This window comes from Leopardus geoffroyi, chromosome D1 (assembly GCF_018350155.1).
Source record: "Leopardus geoffroyi isolate Oge1 chromosome D1, O.geoffroyi_Oge1_pat1.0, whole genome shotgun sequence".
Classification (NCBI taxonomy): domain Eukaryota; kingdom Metazoa; phylum Chordata; class Mammalia; order Carnivora; family Felidae; genus Leopardus; species Leopardus geoffroyi.
Genome location: NC_059329.1, coordinates 109490675 through 109510684, shown reverse-complemented (window position 1 = coordinate 109510684; position 20010 = coordinate 109490675). Strand labels below are relative to the sequence as shown.

At 54.5% G+C, this 20010-nt stretch overlaps 2 protein-coding genes, 1 long non-coding RNA gene and 1 other non-coding gene across 5 annotated transcripts; 2 read left to right on the top strand and 2 right to left on the bottom strand.

Annotated features, from left to right (window-relative positions):
* The first annotated feature begins 1227 nt into the window (after positions 1–1227).
* Positions 1228–9686, top strand: SLC29A2 (solute carrier family 29 member 2). The gene is made up of 12 exons (XM_045486851.1): positions 1228–1739; positions 1999–2080; positions 3576–3736; positions 3959–4098; positions 4476–4610; positions 5264–5361; positions 5572–5656; positions 6208–6344; positions 6609–6714; positions 6829–6914; positions 7690–7889; positions 8541–9686. Exons 1-12 carry the CDS (start codon positions 1711–1713, stop codon positions 8650–8652), a joined length of 1371 nt encoding a protein of 456 aa, XP_045342807.1. The 5' UTR covers positions 1228–1710; the 3' UTR covers positions 8653–9686.
* A 5686-nt stretch (positions 9687–15372) lies between these two features.
* On the bottom strand, positions 15373–17339 carry LOC123602345. 2 transcript variants are annotated; one of them, XR_006714450.1, is made up of 3 exons: positions 17071–17339; positions 16736–16889; positions 15373–16360 (listed from the first exon to the last, which is right to left on the bottom strand). It is a non-coding gene; the product is annotated as an uncharacterized LOC123602345 (long non-coding RNA). The 2 variants fall into 2 exon arrangements; XR_006714449.1 differs by having other exon boundaries at positions 16736–17339.
* On the bottom strand, positions 16938–17019 carry TRNAS-GCU. Its single transcript has one exon. It is a non-coding gene; the product is annotated as a tRNA-Ser (tRNA).
* A 111-nt stretch (positions 17340–17450) lies between the features above and the next one.
* Positions 17451–19747, top strand: B4GAT1 (beta-1,4-glucuronyltransferase 1). The gene is made up of 2 exons (XM_045486866.1): positions 17451–18642; positions 18888–19747. The coding sequence occupies exons 1-2, from the start codon at positions 17587–17589 to the stop codon at positions 19077–19079; spliced, it is 1248 nt and encodes a 415-aa protein (XP_045342822.1). The 5' UTR covers positions 17451–17586; the 3' UTR covers positions 19080–19747.
* Positions 19748–20010: the final 263 nt, after the last annotated feature.

Below are 20010 nucleotides of genomic sequence, written 5' to 3'. Positions count from 1 at the left end.
TACATCATCATTATAGGAAGCTAGCATCCATAGTCCAAAAAATAAAGCAACAATAAAAACAGAGAGAAGGAACATAAAAGTTATGAACCTCTATTTATATGAAATTGTCAGCAGAAACCCTGATGCCAGCTTTTTGTTAGAGAAAGAAGGAGAGAAACCAAGAGGCCTTAGAAACACGTTAGCACCAAGTTGAGACTTTCCCCTTGACATATTCTGGAGGCTTGAAAGCAAATTGAAAAGAGAATAACTTTCTCTTTCAGTGTAATTTAATGCTGTCTCTGTTCTCCTTCAAATCACTTGTGTGTTATTACAATCCATTTATTCACCAAGTATTTATCAAACACCTACTACGAATCAGTCAGTAGTACTAGATGTTTGCAATAATAAAACACTGAACCAGGCAAACACAGTCTTTGTCCCGTAGACTTCCAGTCGGCTAAAACACACACACACACACACACACACACACACACACACACACACACACGTAATCTGGAAGGGATCATAAAATTTCATTACTTATGACAGTAATTTGCAATTTAGATCAGCATTTATATGCACCGTGACTGCGGAGCAAACAAACCCACTTGTAAATTCCATGAGTTAGAGCATATTAATTTCAAAATGGCCATGGTCTACAATCTTTTCAAAGTTTTGCACAGGAAAAAAAAAAAAAAAAAAAAAAGAGGTGGGAGGTAGGTGCATCTTCATAGGTTTGATGTGATGAGACCCGGGATCGCCGAAAGTTGTTTGTTTGTTTGTTTGTTTGTTTGTTCGTTTAGCGGCAGTGGTGGGAGGGCACCTCCGGGTCACCCTTTCCTCCTGAGCCTTTGCTTAACCCCTTGCTGCCCCGAACGCAGCTCCTCGGTCACCGGGAAGCCCGCCCGGATGCCCCGCTGGGCCCACGCCCCCGCAGTGCGCCCCCAAAGACACGGAGCTTCTCCGGGGACCCGCTTGGAGAAGAGGCAGTCTGTCTTGTCTGTCTGTCTGCCTGTCTTCCAGACCCGCCTGAGGACGCCTGGCCCTCTCCTTGGTCTCCCGAAGCACCCAGCTCCGCGCAGCCCTCCAGGACCGCTGGCGGCAGACGCTCAGGTTACTCCTGGGCGAGCCGGCTCCCCGGAGGGCTCGGCGTCACCCCGCGCGGCACGGCTCTGGCACCACCTCCGAGCTGGCGGAGGGGGAAGAAGCCGCACCAGGTCGGCTCCCCAGCTCCGGACGGAGGGGGGGCGGGGTACCTCCCCCACCGCAGAGGGGTGCATATCTGCATATTCAAACCGCAGAGGTCCGAGACGGGCGCCCGCGGAGAGGGGAGACAGCAGGGGACCTTCCCGGGGCAGCAGCCTCTAAGCCGCACGGGATGGCGAGGGTAGCCGTGCGTGCCGGGACCGCGAGGTCGGGCAGGGTCCCAGGCTGGAGTCCGGAGTCCCCGCCGGGGGGAGGTAGGGAGGAGTGGTGCGACCCTCTGTCCCCGCCCCGGGGGCGGAGCGAGGTTCGATCCTGCGGAGCTTGACACCCGCAGAAATCGTTCCAGGCCTTCCTCCCCAGCTCCCGCTTCGTCCCCGCCCCTTTCGGGGAGACTCGACCCCCTCCGCGCTCTGTCTACCGCCCGCAAGACACAGCCTCCCGGGTTTTCTGGCCCCCGGGCCCCGGCGTAGGTGCAGGTGCAGCACCCAACCTCCTTCCCACCCCGGCGCATCCCGCTGGGCGGCCATGGCGCGAGGAGACGCCCCACAGGACAGGCGAGTTGGGCGCTGGGTGGGGTGCGGACGAGGATCCGGGTGGCGGTGGGCAGCGCAGACCCGCTCCCTTCGGGCGCTCCAAGGCGCAAAGCGGACTGGATGGAACTACAATTCCCATCAGCCGCCTCCCTGGGCTGCCTGAGCCGGAGTGATGGGGGTTGTAGTCCGCTCTCCGGAGGGGGCGACCTGGGAGGCGTGGAGGGGGGGCGGCAGCCGAGGCGTCGCGTCCTAGGGGTGACCTTCTGACTGATCCCCACAGCTACCACCTGGTCGGGATCAGCTTCTTTATCCTGGGGCTGGGCACTCTCCTTCCCTGGAACTTCTTCATTACGGCCATCCCGGTGAGACTCGCGGCTGGAGTGCCAGCCCCATGGCCACAACCACCATCGCCTTGGACCAGAGGCGTGCCAGGCGCTTTCCACACCATGCCACCTTTGACTCCTCATTATGCCCGTTTGCACGTTTGTCCGCTGAAGCACCGAGCCTCAGAGAGGGCCAGTGCCCCTTTCACGGATAGGAAAGGCCAAGCTTTCAGAGACGCCCGGATCCTACAGGGGCAAGGCTACCAGCTCAGGGTGGGGGGGGGGGGGGGGTGGGGCTCTGGAACTAGCAAAGAGCTACCCACCCACCACCCCTGTTTGTCGTTATTCCCTGGTTAAGTCATCCCTGGGCTAACCCACTCCAAAAGCGGATTATCCAAGCACGGCTTACATTCATTCATCCACCAGTTAGTAATGTGTACCTACTGTGAACCAGGCCCTGTTCTTGGCACTGGGGCTGCAGGAGGAAACATAACAGAGGGAGTCTGCATCCTCATGGAGCTTACATTCTCTCAAGGGAAGGAAGAAAAGTGGGGTTTGTGTTCTTTTTGGGACTGGCTTATTCATATACATTCAGTTCAACAACTTTCAAGATTTCTCTTCAGTGCCTGGCTCTGTGCTGGGCCCCGGAGACTCAAAGATTAATCAGCCCCTGGTCTTGAGAGGGAGCTGGGTGCAAAGAGCTATTCATAATGTAACAGGACACTCAGCATCCCAGGCTTGGAGTAAAATCCAGTAGGCCCCCGGAAGGGCGGGGGGGAGGGAGTGATTGCTTCTGCTTCACAGAAGAGGTGATTTGTAGCTTGCGAGAAGGGTAGGCAAAGCATTGGTGTTTGGCCCGGGCGATGGGGGGGGGGGGGTGCGTGGGAGGAAAGGGAGAAGGCATTCCAGGTGGAGGTGACAGCGATGCAGCCTGTTCAGAGAAAGGGCCAGAGCCTGGGGTACCTAAAGCTTAGTAGCAGAGCACCAGATGCGGCACAAAAGAGAGGCTGGGCTCTGGTCCCGAAGGGCCCCAAATGCCATTCTAAAACCTCAGGGTTTTGCCCCGCAGGGAGCCATGGGCAGTGGCGGGGGCGGGGAGGGAGGACGGATGGGGAGGTTAAGCAGACACTGGACGAGTATGTGTTCTAGAGAGAATGCAGTTGGTCAGCACCTAGGCCAGGGCCTGACTTACAGTAGGCACTCAATGAGTACTCAGCAATCTGGAAGCTGCTGCAGGAGTGGGGGATGAAGGCTGGAACCCGGGCACCGAAGATTCAGAGATGGAGGAAGGCCCAGGTTGGGGGTTCTTAGGGCTTGGGCCCTGTCCCAGCCCTCTGCTGTTCAATTCAGTGCACATTCATCGAGCTCCCACTGTGTGCCAGGTGCTGGGATCCATACAAGGACAAACAGACAGCTCCCGCGGACGTTAACTGAGCAATCCCAAGCATGGGAGGAGGCAGAGGGGGAAGGCTGGGGGGTTCCTCAGGGTAGGTTGGAGGGTGACCCTGTACCCCCTCCTCTGGCATCCTGTCAGTACTTCCAGGGGCGGCTGGCAGGGGCCAACAACACCGCTGGGACCCTGGGCACCAACCACACAGGCCCTGCAGACACTTTCAACTTCAACAACTGGGTGACGCTGCTGTCCCAGCTGCCCCTGCTGCTCTTCACGCTCCTCAACTCCTTCCTGTACCAGTGGTGAGAGACCTTGCCCCTCGGGCTCCCCACCCTCTGTGGCCCCTCCCCCGCCCCGCTAAGGAAGCTCCATCTGGGCCCGGGTCAGAACTCCCATCCTTCCTCCACTCCCCCTACATGTCCCCTCCAGGTCCCTCTGTCCAGCCCTGGCCTCAATCTCTTGCCCACCTCCCCCTGCCTGGCCTGGGCCCAGCTGATGTCCACTCTGCCCCTCCTTGTGAGCAGCATCCCTGAGACGGTGCGGATTCTGGGCAGCCTGCTGGCCATCCTGCTGCTTTTTGCCCTGACGGCAGTGTTGGTCAAGGTGGACATGAGCCCTGGGCCCTTCTTCTCCATCACCATGGCCTCTGTCTGGTTCATCAACTGTGAGCACCGCTGCCCCTCCCCACCTCCCCACCTCCCCACCTCCCCACCCAGTCTACCCAGGGCTTTAGCCCAGCCTCTTCTTTGTAAGTGAAAAGGGCCCCACATATCCAAGAAGGGAGGACAGCAGCCCTCCTATCCCTGATGAGAAACCAAGGCCCAGAGGGGAAGAAGAAACCACTTGTCCCAAACCCACAGTGACCTAAGATGAGGCCTCCTGGCCCCAGGCGCCTCAGACCTATGGCTACACCTGAGCAGAGGAAAGAATGGGGGCTGATACACCAGAGGGCCCAGAGTCTCACGTCTGCCAACACCTCCTCCGAGAAGCCTCCAAGGCCTGTCTAGTTGAGCGGCGGCCCCCACTCCTATCCCTCCACAGCCTTCTGTGCAGTTCTGCAGGGCAGCCTCTTCGGGCAGCTGGGCACCATGCCTTCCACCTACAGCACCCTCTTCCTCAGCGGCCAGGGCCTGGCTGGGATCTTCGCTGCTCTTGCCATGCTCATGGCCATGGCCAGTGAGTGGAACTGGGTGGCTGGAGGGCAGGGGTGGCCTCTGGGATTCTGGGAGCAGAGACAGTGTGCTAGGAGTGAGATGCCTTCGGTTCTGGTAAAGATGGAGGCGATGGGAAGCTGGGGGTTGGGTTTGGGGACAGGGAGTAGGGTTCTTGGGCTCTACAGTGAGAGAAGGACCAGGTAAGGAATGGGTTACCATAGGGCCAGGGGCAGGATTCCTGAGGCTGATAGGGGTTTGTGGCAGCAACCTGGGTTTGAGGGAAGTGGGGGGGGGGGACAAGTTTGAGATTCAGATAAACTTGGTCCAAATCCTAGTTCCACTGCTCCCCAGCCAGGGACATTGGACAGGGCACTTCACTTGTGTCAGTTTTCCCATCTAAATGATTCTTACAGCTCTGTCCCCAGATTGTAAGGTGTATGGAGTAATAATGAGCACGTAACAGGTGCTCAACAAAAATGACAAGTAGGGAGGAGGGAGAGAAGCAAAGGGCGGGGCGGGGCTGGGGCCCTGCACAGGTTCCTGAGTTTGTCAGTGAGCGGAGGCCTGGAGGTGAATCTGAGAAGTGCATGATGGGAAGTGGGACAGGAGGCTTCAGCCGCCGTGGGAGCCAGTGGGACCAGCCCCCTCCAGTCTGCAGCTGAAGTTTCTGCACAGGTGGCGTGGATGCCCAGACCTCCGCCCTGGGGTACTTCGTCACACCCTGCGTGGGCATCTTCACGTCTATTGTGTGTTACCTGAGCCTGCCCCACCTGGTGAGCCTGGTATTGGGCTCAAGGCCCCACTTCAGAGCATCTCAGATACAGCTCTGAGTCTGAGGCCCTGCGAGGGGCCAGGGGAGGAGGAGGGGACCTGATCCCCAGAGGAGTCAGCCCCTGGGGGACTCCAGCCTCTAAGTCGACAGGGTGGAGAGGGATCCGGACACCTCAGCCAAGCCAGGCAGGGCCAACGCTTTCCTTCTGCAGGAGTTCGCACGCTACTACCTAGCCAAGAAACCATTGCAGGCGCAAGGTCAGGAGCTGGAGACCAAAGCTGAGCTCCTCCAGTCTGGTGAGCTGGGGCCCCTGCCGGGGAAGTGGAAGACCCAGGGGAGGCTGAAGCGACCTCCACAGGGAAGCGTCTTCCCTCCGTCCCCATCTAGAGTCCTCCCCCTGGTAGCCTTGCGTGAGCAGACACAGAAGATCATGAAGGGAACTCAGTGGGAGTCAAGTCATCCCTGCTGCCTTTGGGGCATCGGTTTTCTCCTCTATAAAATGGGGGGACAGTAGAGCTCCAGCATGCTCGTTCTGGCTCGAAATGCATCTGTTTGAACCCTGGTCTCACAACATCTAAGCTGTGCGACCTTAGGCCAGTCACTTAACCCCTCTGAGCCTCAGTCTCTTTATTTGCAAAGGAGTAGCCGTGAGATAATCCATCTAAGGTGCTTAACTCTGCCTGGCACATGCGTGTGCTTAATAATAGTAGCTTAGCATCTTTCCATAGTTAATTCTCCTTGCCTACATCCTGAGCTGGAGGAGGGTCACTTGTTTTAACTGCTGGGAATTGCCCTCCATCGAGCCTGGCTGTCACAGGCATGACCCTGCCCTCCCCTCTTGCCCCAGATGAGAAGAACAGTATTCCCAACAGCCCCCAGAAGGTAGCCCTGACTCTGGACCTTGACGCCGAGAAGGAGCCAGAGCTGGAGCCAGAGGAGATCCAGAAGCCAGGAAAACCTTCAGTTTTCATTGTCTTCCAAAAGGTTCGGCTTGGCCATGACCCCCAACCACCATCCCTGGGGCAGAGAGAGCTGCTCTCTCCAGCCCTCTTTAAAGACCCTTAGAATGGAATGGGGCCTTAAGACTTGCGTCCGCTTCAAGATATCAGGGTCATAGTGGACCAGGAACACAGTTAGGCCAGGCCCCAGCTGTCCTGTGCCCTGGCCGGCGCTTGGCGCTTGGGGGTTGGGGCTGCACGTTGGGCTCTAATCTGCCCCGCTGCTTACACCCCTGCCTCTGGCTCCCAGATCTGGCTGACGGCGCTGTGCCTTGTGTTGGTCTTCGCAGTCACCCTGTCTGTCTTCCCCGCTATCACAGCCATGGTGACCAGCTCCACCAGTCCTGGGAAGTGGAGTGAGTGTTGGGAAGCAGAACAGGGCAGGGCAGGGGAGAGGGAGGGAGGAGGAATGAAGGGGAGGAGGAGGGAGGAGGAAGGAGGGACCAGGATGAGCCCTCTTTCTCTCCCAGGTCAGTTCTTCAACCCTATCTGCTGCTTCCTGCTCTTTAACATCATGGACTGGGTGGGGCGGAGTCTGACCTCTTACTTCCTATGGGTGAGCATACCTGGGCTGGGGGGGCCCCCAATGGTTTCAGGAAGCGGTTGGAGATCAGAGGGTGTGAAAGAGCACAGAAAGGTGGTTTCCTAAAAGTCTGACCGCTCTAGGTCTGGCAACAGAACAGCTGGCCAAGTGGTAGTGAGCACCTGGCCCCTGGAGGTATGCAAGCCAGGGCTTGGACTGTGAGCTCCTTGAAAGCAGAAGCCACGTCCAAATGGCCTATGTTCCCCAGCATCCAGCCCAGAACCCAGCCCTCGGTCCTCAGGGAATGTTACACGGAGGTTCCCGTACCAAATGAGACGCTGGACAAGATTCTAGTGTTTGGACTGCTTTTAGCCAAGGTGCGCCTTCTTTAAATGAAATCTTCCAAGGAGATACCATAAATGAAGGAGATTGAAGAGGAGTTGCTCTGATCCAAGCTAGGATGGGGCCTGGATCCCCGGCTTCCGATCCCATTCAGCAACCCCATGTGCCCCGATAGGGGTCTGCGGAACCCCCAAGGGTACTTGGAGGAACCCAGCTTGAAAACCAAAGATGGTGTCTAAGGTCTCCTCCAGTTCCGCCACGGAGAGAGCCCAAGCTGGAGCTCGGAGGGGCAGAGGCGAGCCCCAGGCCAGTCCCTGATGGCTGGGTGGCCTTGGCCCAGCCCCTCACTCTCCGGAGGCCTGAGGGCCGGGTCCTCACCGGCTCATGTAGAGTCACAGGTCAGGGGAAGTGACAGTCTGTCCGGGGTGGGCTCCGGGCACCTCCCTCACCCCGGCTTCTGCCACAGCCGGATGAGGACAGCCGGCTGCTGCCCCTGCTCGTCTGCCTGCGCGTCCTATTTGTGCCTCTCTTCATGCTGTGCCACGTGCCCGAGAGGTCCCGGCTGCCCGTCCTCTTCCCGCAGGATGCCTACTTCATCACGTTCATGCTGCTCTTCGCGGTGTCCAACGGTTACCTGATGTCCCTTACCATGTGCCTGGCGCCCAGGTCTGGGGGTCGGGAGGGCGGGCCTGGGCGTGGGGAGGTGGCCTAGCTCTTCTTGAGGGGGACGGCCTGCAGGAGAGGGTCCGCTCTGCTTCCCGCCAGCCCAGCCCCGGCTGTCTCTAGGTGCCAGCCACCCTGTCAGGTCAGGCCTTCCCTGCCGAGCCGGCCCCGGGGCAGGAAGGGAGAGGAAGCCCCAGCCCGGGAGGTTCCTGCCAATAAAGTAGCCCAGGCACCGGTTCTAGGACCTCCTCTCTGGGCCTGTTTCCTCACTTGTGAAACAAATGGGTTGAACTATCATTCCTTAGGGCCCAGCTACTCCCCCCAGATTCTCAGTTGAAGGGGAGCGGAGGTGTCGATCAAAAGTGGAGGGTTCACAGACTATTTACGCTAGGGACAACGGAGCTGAGAATCCAGAGAGAGGAAAGGTGACGGGGACAACCAGGCTGGGGACGTTTTGTCAGGAGGGAAGGCCGTGGAGTCTAGAGTCCTGTAATATTGGACTTGCAGGGCATGAGAGATGTCCCCGTCAGTGGCCTCGTTTTACAGATCGGGAAACTGAAGTGAGGTGTCCTGTCGTAAGGGGGGCACAGGGCACTGGGGCTGGGTCCAGGATTGGCCCGATGTTTTCTAAGAGCCTACTCCCGTGTGTTCTAGGCAGGTGCTGCCTCATGAGAGGGAGGTGGCCGGCACCCTGATGACCTTCTTCCTGGCCCTGGGGCTCTCCTGTGGAGCCGCCCTCTCCTTCCTCTTCAAGGCGCTGCTCTGAATGCTCCGTTCCGGGCTCGCCCACGGCTCTCTCTTCGCTACCCCTTCAGAGCTGAGACCCCCATGCAGGGGGAATGGCGAGCCGGGCCCAAGCCTCTGCTGGGCTGGTGCCCCTCGGTCATGAAGTGCCACTTGGAAGTGGGTGCTGCTCTCCTTCCCCGGGGCTGGTGTCCATTTGGGGGCTGCGAGGAAGAATTCACCAGCGGTCGTTCTAACCCCCCGCCCCCAGCAGTGGAGCTGAATCACAGAGACAGACTATTCAGAGGCACACAAGACCTCTCTGCACAGGTGCCGATCAGGGAAAGGGGGCCAAGGACCATGGCCCTTCCTCACCATCAAGAGTACATTTGTTAATCTCAAGACACGCACTTGCTGATCTGTGGCAACTGGAGGCCACCAGCGGGGTCTTGCCACAGGCGTGGCTGCTGGGGCCCAGCCTGGGGTTCAGAGTGGGAGTGGGGGCCAGCCCAGGGCAGGCCTGCCCCTCCCCAGGCCTCAGCAACTCCACGATCGGATGTCTCAGACCCCAGGGCAGAGGATGCCTGGGAGGCCGAGGGCAGCAGGGAGAAGGAACGGGCATTAGGGATCTGAAGGTACTCCGAGGACCATCTGGGCCTCACACAGTGTTCGCGTAGCCAATACTGTCCCCGCTCCCCAGAGCCCGGCTGGGCCTGGGTCCCGGAGCTGCGGGCGGCTTACATGTGTGCACCCCACTTTACAATTTGCAAAGCTCTCCCACACCCATTCTCTTACGGAAGCCACATTGAGACACTTGGGGGAGCCAGGCAGGGACGGTGCTGTCCCTCTGTACAGGTGAGGAAACCGGATCTCGGGGGGAAATGACCTGGTCCGTGGCCGAGCCGGGACCCAGCCCCCACCTCTCTCCTCCCTGTAGGTGCTGTTCTTCCTGCCCCCTACTTGCTCCTCCTTCCCTCACGAGGCTCGAGGCAGGAGTCCTAAGCACATGCTCCCCACTTTTTGCTGTTTTCCTTCCAAACCCACTCCTGGGTCTAATAACAACCTTCTTCATTTGTATCATCAATTCACGGAGTCTTTATTTCCAAAGCGCTTTCAGCTCTAGCAGCTTTGATAAGCTGGGTAGGGTAGGGATAATTGTACCCATTTGACAGATGGGATGACTGAGGCCCTCGGAGGGGCAGGGATTCGTGGGCATCCCTCTGCTGGGCCCTCTTGACCACATGATGTCCTGTGCTCCTGGGCAAAGCACCTGGCTGCATGGACAACTATTGCTTTCCCCCTCCACTGGTGTCCCCTGCCTCCCCAGGCCCTCCTTCTAAAAAATGGAGCCTCACGGGGCGCCTGGGTGGCGCCGTCGGTTAAGCGTCCGACTTCAGCCAGGTCACGATCTCGCGGTCCGTGAGTTCGAGCCCCGCGTCAGGCTCTGGGCTGATGGCTCAGAGCCTGGAGCCTGTTTCCGATTCTGTGTCTCCCTCTCTCTCTCTGCCCCTCCCCCGTTCATGCTCTGTCTCTTTCTGTCCCCAAAATAAATAAAACGTTGAAAAAAAAAATTAAAAAAAATAAAAAATAAAAAAATAAAAAATGGAGCCTCAGAGAGGCAGTCAGCCAATTTTCTAGAGGGATGGAAGAAAGGCTTGTTCCACCACACATCCGTACTACCCTGCCCAGCCCGGAGAAGAGCACAGGTTTTTGCTTTTAGAGGCACCGGCCTTTCTGCCCACTTGCCCTCCTGCCTTCCATGAACATTCCCTGAAGCAGCTATTATATACCAGGCGCTGAGCCAGCACAGGGCCCCTGCTCAGAGGTGAGATGACTGATATGACCTTGGCAGCTGAAATAAAGCCACAGGGGAGACCCCAAATGACCACTATTCACTGTGCCAGGCCCTGGCTGGTCTGGTGACCCTGAAACAAAGGAGACACGGTCCCTGCTCCCAAGGCCAAGGAAGCAGAATGTAGCAGGTGATGGGGTCTGTGAGGGCCCTGAAGAAGCGTGTAGTGTAGGAGTCCAAAACAGGATGCCTGGATTCCTCTCGGAAGTCAGGACGGCAGCCCTGAGGCCTCAAGAGAAGAAAAATGAGTTTCCTGGGCTGAGGTGGGGGAGGGGCATCCCAGGCAGAGGTACCAGGGAGGGTGGAAGGCAGACACTGAACATTCAGGGGGCAGTGGGAACTTCTGGGGGGAGGGGGTGGCACCTAGGATGTGAGAGAGGGCGAAGGGGGAGAGGATAAGGATGAAGCAGTGGGTTGGGAACAAATGGTGAAAGGCCTTAGTGATGAGACCCAAATGGGGGTTAGACAGAGGAGGAGAGATCCAGGAGAGAAGAGGGTGGTGGCCTCTTCAGAGGCCATTTAACTCAGCGGTTAAATGCACGTAAGCTGATCTAGCATTCTGGGGTCAAAGCCTGGCCCCTTCATTTGTAAGCAGTGAGCATCGGGACTTTCAGAAAGTCCTAGGGAGAGGCTGGGGCTGGAGTACAGACTGGATCTACCAGACAGTGGTTGTGGTCCTGGAGGTACCAGCACGGACCACCAGGTCTAGCTGTACCCTTGGACTGGGAAATGTGAGGACAGGACCACACACTTCCTGACCCCCTTCTCCTTCTCCACCTTCACAGACCGTTGTCTGTTGAACCCAAGGCTTCCTAGACCTGCCAGACACCCCCCCTCTCCCAGGCCAGGCAACAGTCCCAGGAAACCCACTGGTGCCGGTCCACAGTCATCTGGAGCAAGCCCACGGTAGGCTGAGCAGTGGAGGATGCTTTCTGGGCCCAGAAAGAGGACACTCACCCCTCAGAGGTCCTTATGATGTCACAACCCTCCCATCCTCCTTCCCGGCAGACCCAGGCCAACCTGCCCATTAGATCAGTATGTAGCTGGCTTCCGATGCTGGAAACAAATACTGGGACTGATGGGCTGCACCTGCTCCTTCCTCTCCTGATTCCAGTCCTCTGGGCACTGCCACCTCCCCAGCCTGACACAGCTCTGCCGGCAGGCCCAGATTCCCTCAGAAGCAGCCAGCTGCCATCAGCAAACACTTGTAGGGAGCTCTATGTGGCAAGTACTGAGATAGGCCTGGTGGAGAGACACAAACATTTGAGAAACCAGTCCTTACTAGTTTCTTACCCTTTTATGCGCAAGAGGCCTCCTGGTTTGTGAATTGATTCAACTTTCCAATTAAAAGGCAGAGGCTGTTAGATGGATTAAAAATGATTTAACCAGGGGCGCCTGGGTAGCTCAGTCAGCTAAGCGTCCGACTTCAGCTCAGGTTATGATCTTGTGGTTCATGAGTTCAAGCCCCGCATCAGGCTCTGTGCTGACAGCTCAGGGCCTGGAGCCTGATTCGGATTCTGTGTCTCTCTCTCTCTCTCTCAGCCCCTCCCCACTCCCCCCCGCTCTCAAAAATAAACATTAAAAAATGATTTAACCATATGCTGTCTATGCTGTCTACCAGAAACTCACTTTAGAGCAAAAAATACAAATAGGCTGAAAATGAAAGAATGGGGAAAGTTATTCCATGCAAATAGTAATCAAAAGGCAGCAAGGGTGAATATACTAATATCAGACAAAGTAGACTTTACATCAAGAATTATTTAAGACACAAAGGAAGATGTTACATATTCATAAAAGGGTAAATCCATCAAGAAGATATAATAATTATAAACATACACACCTAACAACAAAATCCTAAAGGAATATGAAGCAAAAATGGACAAATTTGAAGGAGAAATACGCACTTCTACAAGAATAGTTGGAGATGTCAGTGCCCCATTTTCAATGAAGCACAGAACAACCAGACAGAAGATCGACACAGGACCTGAGCACACCGTAAACTAGTGAGGCCAAACAGACACACATAGAACACTCACCTACAAACACCAGAATGGGCCTCCTTCTCCCAGGATAGATCATAAATTAGGTCACCAAACAAAACTGCAATAAATTTTAAAAGATGGAAATCCTGCAAAGTATCATTTCCAATCACAATGGAATGAAACTAGAAATCAATAAACAAAAAGTAGACACTTCACAAATGTGTGCAAATTACACAACAGACTCTGAACTACTGGGTTAAAAAAGAAGTCAAAAGATACGGAGGCAGCCCAAGTATCCATCGATGGATGAATGGATAAAACAGATGTGAGGGGCGCCTGGGTGGCTCACTCGGTTAAGCGTCCGACTTCGGCTCAGGTCGTGATCTCATGGCTCATGAGTTCGATCCCTGAGTCGGGCTCTGTGCTGACAGTGAGGAGCCTGAAGCCTGCTTCCGATTCTGTGTCTCCCTCTCTCTCTGCCCCTCCCCTCACTTGTGCTCTGTCTCTCTCAAAAATAAACATTTTTAAAAATGAAAAAAAAAAAAAAAAAGATGTGAGACACATACACACACAGTGGAATATTACTCAGCCATAAAAAAGAATAAGATCTTGCCATTTACAATTGAAGGACCTAGAAGGCATTATACTAAGTGAAGTAAGTCTGACAGAGAAAAACAAATACCATATGATTTCACCCACTCATGTGGAATCTGAAAAACAAAACAAACAAAAAGCAGAAACAGACCCATAAATACAGAAAACAAACTGTTGGGCTGCCAGAGGAGAAGGGGCTGGGAGGACGGGTGGAACAGGCAAAGGGTATGAACAGGTACAAACTTCCAGTTATAGAACAAAGAAGTCACAGAGATGAAAAGTAGCACATAGGGAATACAGTCAGTAATGTTGTTATAACTTGGTGTGGTGACGGGTGGGATGTGGTGAGCACTGAGGAGGATGTGGAACTGTAGAATCACTAGGTTGTATGCCTGGAACTAACATTACATTGTATGTCAACTATACTGCAATATTTTGGAAAAAAAAAAAAAAGAATCTATACAATGTATACTATGTTCTACGATTAGCTTGCAATTGCTTTGCTGTAAAAAATAAAAGAACTACCTTGAAAATCCCCCATCAAAGGAAAGGAAAGGAAAGGAAAGGAAGGAAGGAAGGAAGGAAGGAAGGAAGAAGGGAGAAATCAAAAGAGCAACTAGAAAATGCTTCGAGACAAAAGAAAATGAAAACACAACACACTGAAATTTATGGGATGTGGCTGGAGCAATGCTGAGAGGAAATCTATAGCTGTAAATGCTTACATTAAAATGGAAGAAGGGGGTGTCTGACCAGCTCAGTGGGTGGAGTGTGAGGTTCTTGATATCCAGGTCCTGAAAAAAAAAAGAAAGGTCTCAAATCACTGACCTAACTTTACACCTCAATGAACTAGAAAAAGAAGAGCAAATTAAGCCCAGAGCTAACAGAAAGAAGGAGATGATAAATAATTAGGGTGGAGGGCAGAAAAACAACAGAGGAAATCAATGAAACAAAGTTGGTTCTTTGAAACAATCAACAAAATTGACAAAGTTTTGACTAGACTACCAAGAAAAAGAGAAAGTGGACCTTCAAACTGTTGAAATCAGAAAGGAAAGCGGGTCCATTACTATTGATTATCCAGAAATAAAAAGGATTTTAAGAGAATACTGTGTTGTACACCAACAAACAAGAAACCTAGATGAAACTAACGAATTCTAGAAACACACAAATTACCAAAACCGATTAAAGAAGAAATAGCAAGCCTGAACATACTTATAACAAGTAACAAGATTGAATCAGTAATCAGAAATGTACCAACGAAGAAAATTCCAGGACCGGATGACTTCACAGGCTAATTCTACCAATCATTTAAAGAATGAACAAACACCAATCCTCTCAAACCCTTCCAAAAAATACAAGAGCGGAGAAACACTTCTTAACTCATTCATTCTATGAGACCAGTACCACCCTGATGCCAAAGCCAGATAAAGACATCATAAGAAAATTTAATAACCAATATCCCTTATGAATATAGATGTAAAAATCTCAACAAAATGCTAGCAAACAGAACCCGTAGCTCATCAACAGGATTATATACCATGACCCAGCATGATCCCCTCCGGAATGCAAGGTGGTTCGACATAAAAAGACCACTTAACGTAATACACCACGTTAATAGAGGGAAGGGGGAAAAACACAAGATCATCTCAACTGATACAGAAAAAAAACATGTGACAAAACCCCACACCCTTTCAAGATAAAAGCACTCAACACACAAGGAATAGATGGGAACTTCCTAAACCTGATGAAGAAAAAATTTTTTTTACACGCAACACACACACACACACACACACACACACACCAACACACACACACACTTACAGCTAATGAATAAATTTAGGGGCGTCTGGGTGGCTCAGCCGTGCTGACAGCTCAGAGCCTGGAGTGTGCTTCAGATTCTGTGTCTCCCTCTCTCTCTGCCCCTCCCCTGCTTGTGCTCTCCCTCTCTCTCTCTCTCTTTCAAAAATCAACATTAAAAAAATAATTCAGCAAAATTAGAAGATTCAAGAGGAACACACAAAATTCAGTTGTATTTCTATACATACGATTCTGACACCAATTCTGATGTGTGGGTTTTCCCCCCACACCAAGCAATTCTCTGACACCAGCTGAGTGTCCTAGAATGCAACTCAATTCTGACCCCATCTACCTGGAAACAGCATCAGATCCCACAGCCGACTGGCTCAGCCCCACCAGACCGCCCGCCCTTCAGACGCCAGTTGGAATTCCAGGTTGTCACCTGTGCTCCTGACCAACTGGCTGTCAATCAGAGGTTCCAGCAGCCCCTTCAGTGGATCTGATTAATTTGCTAGAGCAAATCACAGCCGTCGGAGAAATATTTCACTCGCTGGTTTACAGGTTTATTATAAAGGGATATATAAATCAGGAATGGCCAGAGGGAAGAGACGCAGAGAGTAAGGTACGTGGAAAGCAGACCCCTTATTAATGGTTTTCAACTCTGGTCTTTGACTCTCTCGTGCTCTGCTCCATCACAGACAGCGTGTCTCCCCAGCCAGGCCTTTCCGCCCACAATAGCAGTCTGTAGGCCTTCCTCTGGATTTTCTATGTGGTTTTCCTTGATCTTGACACCTCAGTGAGGCCCAGTCACTACTTTTCAGTCTCCCCTTATGCCAAGGCCACTGGGGACACTTCAGAAGCTTCCTACTCACTCATTCAACAAACACAGATTGCTGCCTGCTATGTGGCTAGCATTGTAGCGCGGGGGAGGTGGAAGGTACTGGGAGAGATGCCTGGGCAGATCTTCAGTGGAGGTGGTATTATGTGAGCGCTGCAGATGAAAGTCAAATGCTCAAAGGGCCAGGGTGAGTAGTGAAGGGGCAGGGTGGAGCCTCTAGCAAAGAGAAAACGATTTGCAAAAGGTGAGCTACTCTTACCTTCTGGTTGATTGTCACCCTGTGGAAATGCAGGCCTGGAATTGCCAGATCTTTTGGAATTTAAAACAGAAGTTGGCAGTGGGGATTTTCCGTGAAATCTTCTGATTCACCAAGGTTAACAACTAACGTGATTCAAATGGTTGTTTTCAACACCGAGCAGGTCAAAAAAGACCCTAACGGCACCAAATCTGACGTCTGAGCCTTCGGTTTGCAAGGCTTGTGCTAAAAGGATCTGCACATTCATTTCTCCTCTCTCCCAGTACAGGTCACCAGTGAAAACCTTCAAAGATGGTACCTGTCGAGCGTCCTGCAAGGCCCTATCAGGGGTACCTAACACAGCCCCTGGTGTGGAGCAGGTGCTCAGTAGGTGTTACTGCTGGGGTTGCAGAATATAGGTCCCCTGGTCCTCTTCAATTCAACAGCCTTGGCTTCCTACTGCCTGTAGAGAGGAGGGCAAACCTTGTCCTGGCAACCGGAGGCCCCCCCTAGCCTGCCCCAAAGCTGCTTCCCCAAGATTCACAAAGCACGAATAGTTATTACATATCATGGGTTTAGCAGTCGAAGTACCTGCCCTTCCCCTCAGCCTTTCCTCTTCTGAACCGTCCATGGATCAATTATTTCACAAACACGTATTAAGCGCCTTCTGTATACGTTAGCTACGGTTAGAATATTGTAGGTCTCCTGCTTAAACTGTGTTGGGGAGGAGGGGAGAGGTGTGTGGACACATGGTGTCCACTCTGGGAGAATTGCTAGCGGGAGGGGAATCAGTGGGCTGAAAAGAGTAATACTTTAAGTGATCAAACTCACCACTTCCAAATTCCACTACTTTGGACGCTAGGGTGGCACCTCCCGAGGGGCCTCTCTAATTACTGCAGATGAATGTCATAGTGGTCACAAGTCTGGCATCAGCCAGAATTCCAATTCGGGTCTTCTGGGTGCCGCTGAACCTCTGGCCCCTTTCCTATAGGAAAGCAGAAAAGTACACCCCTCACGCCGTGTAAAACGCGACCGACGAGGATGGGATTCGAACCCACGCGTGCAAAGCACAATGGATTAGCAGTCCATCGCCTTAACCACTCGGCCACCTCGTCCCACGTAGGGCGCCTTGTTCCACACACCCTTATCTCTCATCTCTTCCGCACCTTCCGAGCCCCCAGCATCCACTCTTCAGTGTGGATCTCGCAGGAGCTGGCGGAGGGAGAGAAGGCGGAAAGAAAGGGGCTTTTTGTGTTCCTTCCCGCCCGCCGCAGCCGCGAACCCGCGCCATCCTTCACCAAGCTGCAACCGAGCTCTGCCACGGTTTCCCCTCCCTAAGGCGGGGGCGAGCGCGCCGGGGTTTCAGGACGCGCCTGGTCCAGGGGGTCGCGCACTGACCCGGAGGGAGGGGTGCATACCCCTGGGAACCCGGCAGGCGCGGCCGCGGGCACTTTCAGGGTTTGCAAAGCGCGGCGCGGCGGCGGATGCAGTAGCTCCTCCTCGCGCGCAGGGGGCGAGCTGGCGCACCCCGAGCCCCTCTCGGGAGGGGATGCTACGCCGGGCTCGGCTCGCCTCGGCTCGCTTCGGCTGCGCTCGGCAGGCTGCGGTAAATCCGGGCTTGCGGCGGCTGGCAAAGGCTGCGGCCCGGTGGTCCCTGCTGCGCGCTCGGAGCCCCGAGAGCCATGCAGATGTCCTACGCCATCCGGTGCGCCTTCTACCAGCTGCTTCTGGCCGCGCTAATGCTGGTGGCGATGCTGCAGCTGCTCTACCTGTCGCTGCTGTCCGGGCTGCACGGGCAGGAAGAGCAAGACCAGTATTTCGAGTTCTTTCCCCCGTCCCCGCGGTCCGTGGACCAGGTCAAGGCGCAGCTCCGTACCGCTCTGGCCTCTGGAGGCGTCCTGGATGCCAGTGGCGACTACCGAGTCTACAGGGGCCTCCTGAAGACCACCATGGACCCCAATGATGTGATCCTGGCCACGCATGCCAGCGTAGACAACCTGCTGCACCTGTCGGGCCTGTTGGAGCGCTGGGAGGGCCCGCTATCCGTGTCGGTGTTCGCGGCCACCAAGGAGGAGGCGCAGCTAGCCACGGTGCTGACCTACGCGCTGAGCAGCCACTGCCCTGATATGCGCGCCAGGGTGGCCATGCACCTTGTGTGCCCCTCGCGCTATGAGGCCGCTGTGCCCGATCCCCGGGAACCGGGGGAGTTTGCCCTGCTGCGGTCCTGCCAGGAGGTCTTTGACAAGCTAGCCAGGGTGGCCCAGCCCGGGATCAATTATGCGCTGGGCACCAATGTCTCCTACCCCAATAATCTGCTGAGGAATCTGGCCCGTGAGGGGGCCAACTATGCCCTGGTAATCGACGTGGACATGGTGCCCAGCGAGGGGCTATGGAGAGGCCTGAGGGAAATGTTGGATCAGAGCAAGCAGTGGGCGGGCACAGCGCTGGTGGTGCCTGCCTTTGAGATCCGCCGAGCACGCCGCATGCCCACGAACAAGAACGAGCTGTTGCAGCTCTATCAAGTAGGCGAGGTGCGGCCCTTCTATTATGGGCTGTGCACGCCCTGCCAGGCGCCCACCAACTACTCCCGCTGGGTCAACCTGCCAGAAGAGACCTTGCTGAGGCCTGCCTATGTGGTTCCCTGGCAGGACCCCTGGGAACCATTCTACGTGGCCGGAGGCAAGGTGCCCACTTTCGACGAGCGCTTTCGGCAGTACGGCTTCAATCGCATCAGCCAGGTGCCCAAAAGGGAGAGGGCAGGGGAAAGGGGGTAGGAGGAATGGCGGGCTCTGGGAGCTATGAGTAGTCCTGGATGGAAAAGAGCCGATGAGCAAGGACAGTCATAGTTCAGGAGGTGGCTGGATGGTGTGGAAGATCCAGGATGCCTCCAGAGGAGTGGGGATGCTGGAGAGAGGCTTTAGGGATGTCAGTCTTGGCCCTAGAAATGTCATCCAACTTCGCTGACCTGTCTCTCCCCCAACAGGCCTGTGAGCTGCACGTGGCAGGATTTGATTTCGAGGTGCTGAACGAAGGTTTCCTGGTTCATAAGGGCTTCAAGGAAGCTTTGAAGTTCCATCCCCAAAAGGAGGCTGAAAATCAGCACAATAAGATCCTTTACCGCCAGTTCAAACAGGAGTTGAAGGCCAAGTACCCCGACTCCCCTCGTCACTGCTGAGCCCTTCCCTCCCCTAGTCCGAGAAGTCTCAGCCTCTTCCCTCCTTAGGCCGTCCCTCAGGCCTGACAGGGGTAAGAAATGTCACTCCACTTTACAGTGGTAGCTGTGGTGTTGGAACACTGGACTTGAATATGGGGTGCTGGGATCAAGTCCTAGCTTTACCACTAACTAGCTGTGTGGCCTTGAGCAAATCCCATTTCCTCTCTGAGCCTCAGTTATCCCATCTGTAAAAAGGGAGGTGAAAAATACCTACCTCACAGAACTGTCGGGAGGCTCAGATGAGATGCTACATGTGAAAACATTCTGTAAGCTTCGTACAAATGTGAAGTATTATTAATATTATTACAGTATTATTGTTGTTATTATTATTAACAATCTTGGGTGGGCGGGCAGTAGGAGAGCAAAGAGTATGAACAGGGCAGAAGTGGGAAGTCGGAGGACTTAACAAAATGAACTTTTTGGAAAGAAATCAGATGGAGGCGTTGGATTTACTTCTTAGCTTTCGGGCAGAAGCCTACACCTCCTGGTTCTTCCAGGCCTCCGCCTTCAGGAGCTCTGGAGAAAGGAAGAGTCTGCAGGTTCCGTGCCAGATCTGTACCCTCGAACAGGCTGGGCTGGGCTATTTGCCTACCGATGACCATATGTAAATAAATGAGTGTTCACACCTACAGCTGGCTCCGTTACTCTCCCGAACCTGGCGTGCAGGGGGTGGGGTCGCCGGTTCTTCCCTTTCACGCGAGGGGCGGGGGGACCGGGGAAGGAGGTCGCTGCGGACCGAGGGGCGCGGACAGCGGGGCAAGAAAACCACAGGGGCCTTCTCCACCAGCCGTAGGCCTGCGCGAATTTCGGCCGGTTGCTATGGAGACCGGCCCCGCGGTATCCCAGCATGCCTCGCCACCAGCTGCCCAAATGTGAGCTCGGCGACCGGCGC

What these genes read in the sequence shown, in the direction of transcription:
- B4GAT1 (XM_045486866.1), top strand. Translation starts at nt 17,587, where the DNA reads ATGCAGATGTCCTACGCCATCCGGTGCGCCTTCTACCAGCTGCTTCTG. An exon ending in GCTTCAATCGCATCAGCCAG is followed by an intron (nt 18,643 to 18,887) that starts GTGCCCAAAAGG and finishes CTCCCCCAACAG; the next exon opens with GCCTGTGAGCTGCACGTGGC.
- SLC29A2 (XM_045486851.1), top strand. Translation starts at nt 1,711, where the DNA reads ATGGCGCGAGGAGACGCCCCACAGGACAG. An exon ending in CATGCTCATGGCCATGGCCA is followed by an intron (nt 4,611 to 5,263) that starts GTGAGTGGAACT and finishes GTTTCTGCACAG; the next exon opens with GTGGCGTGGATGCCCAGACC. An exon ending in AGCTGAGCTCCTCCAGTCTG is followed by an intron (nt 5,657 to 6,207) that starts GTGAGCTGGGGC and finishes CTCTTGCCCCAG; the next exon opens with ATGAGAAGAACAGTATTCCC.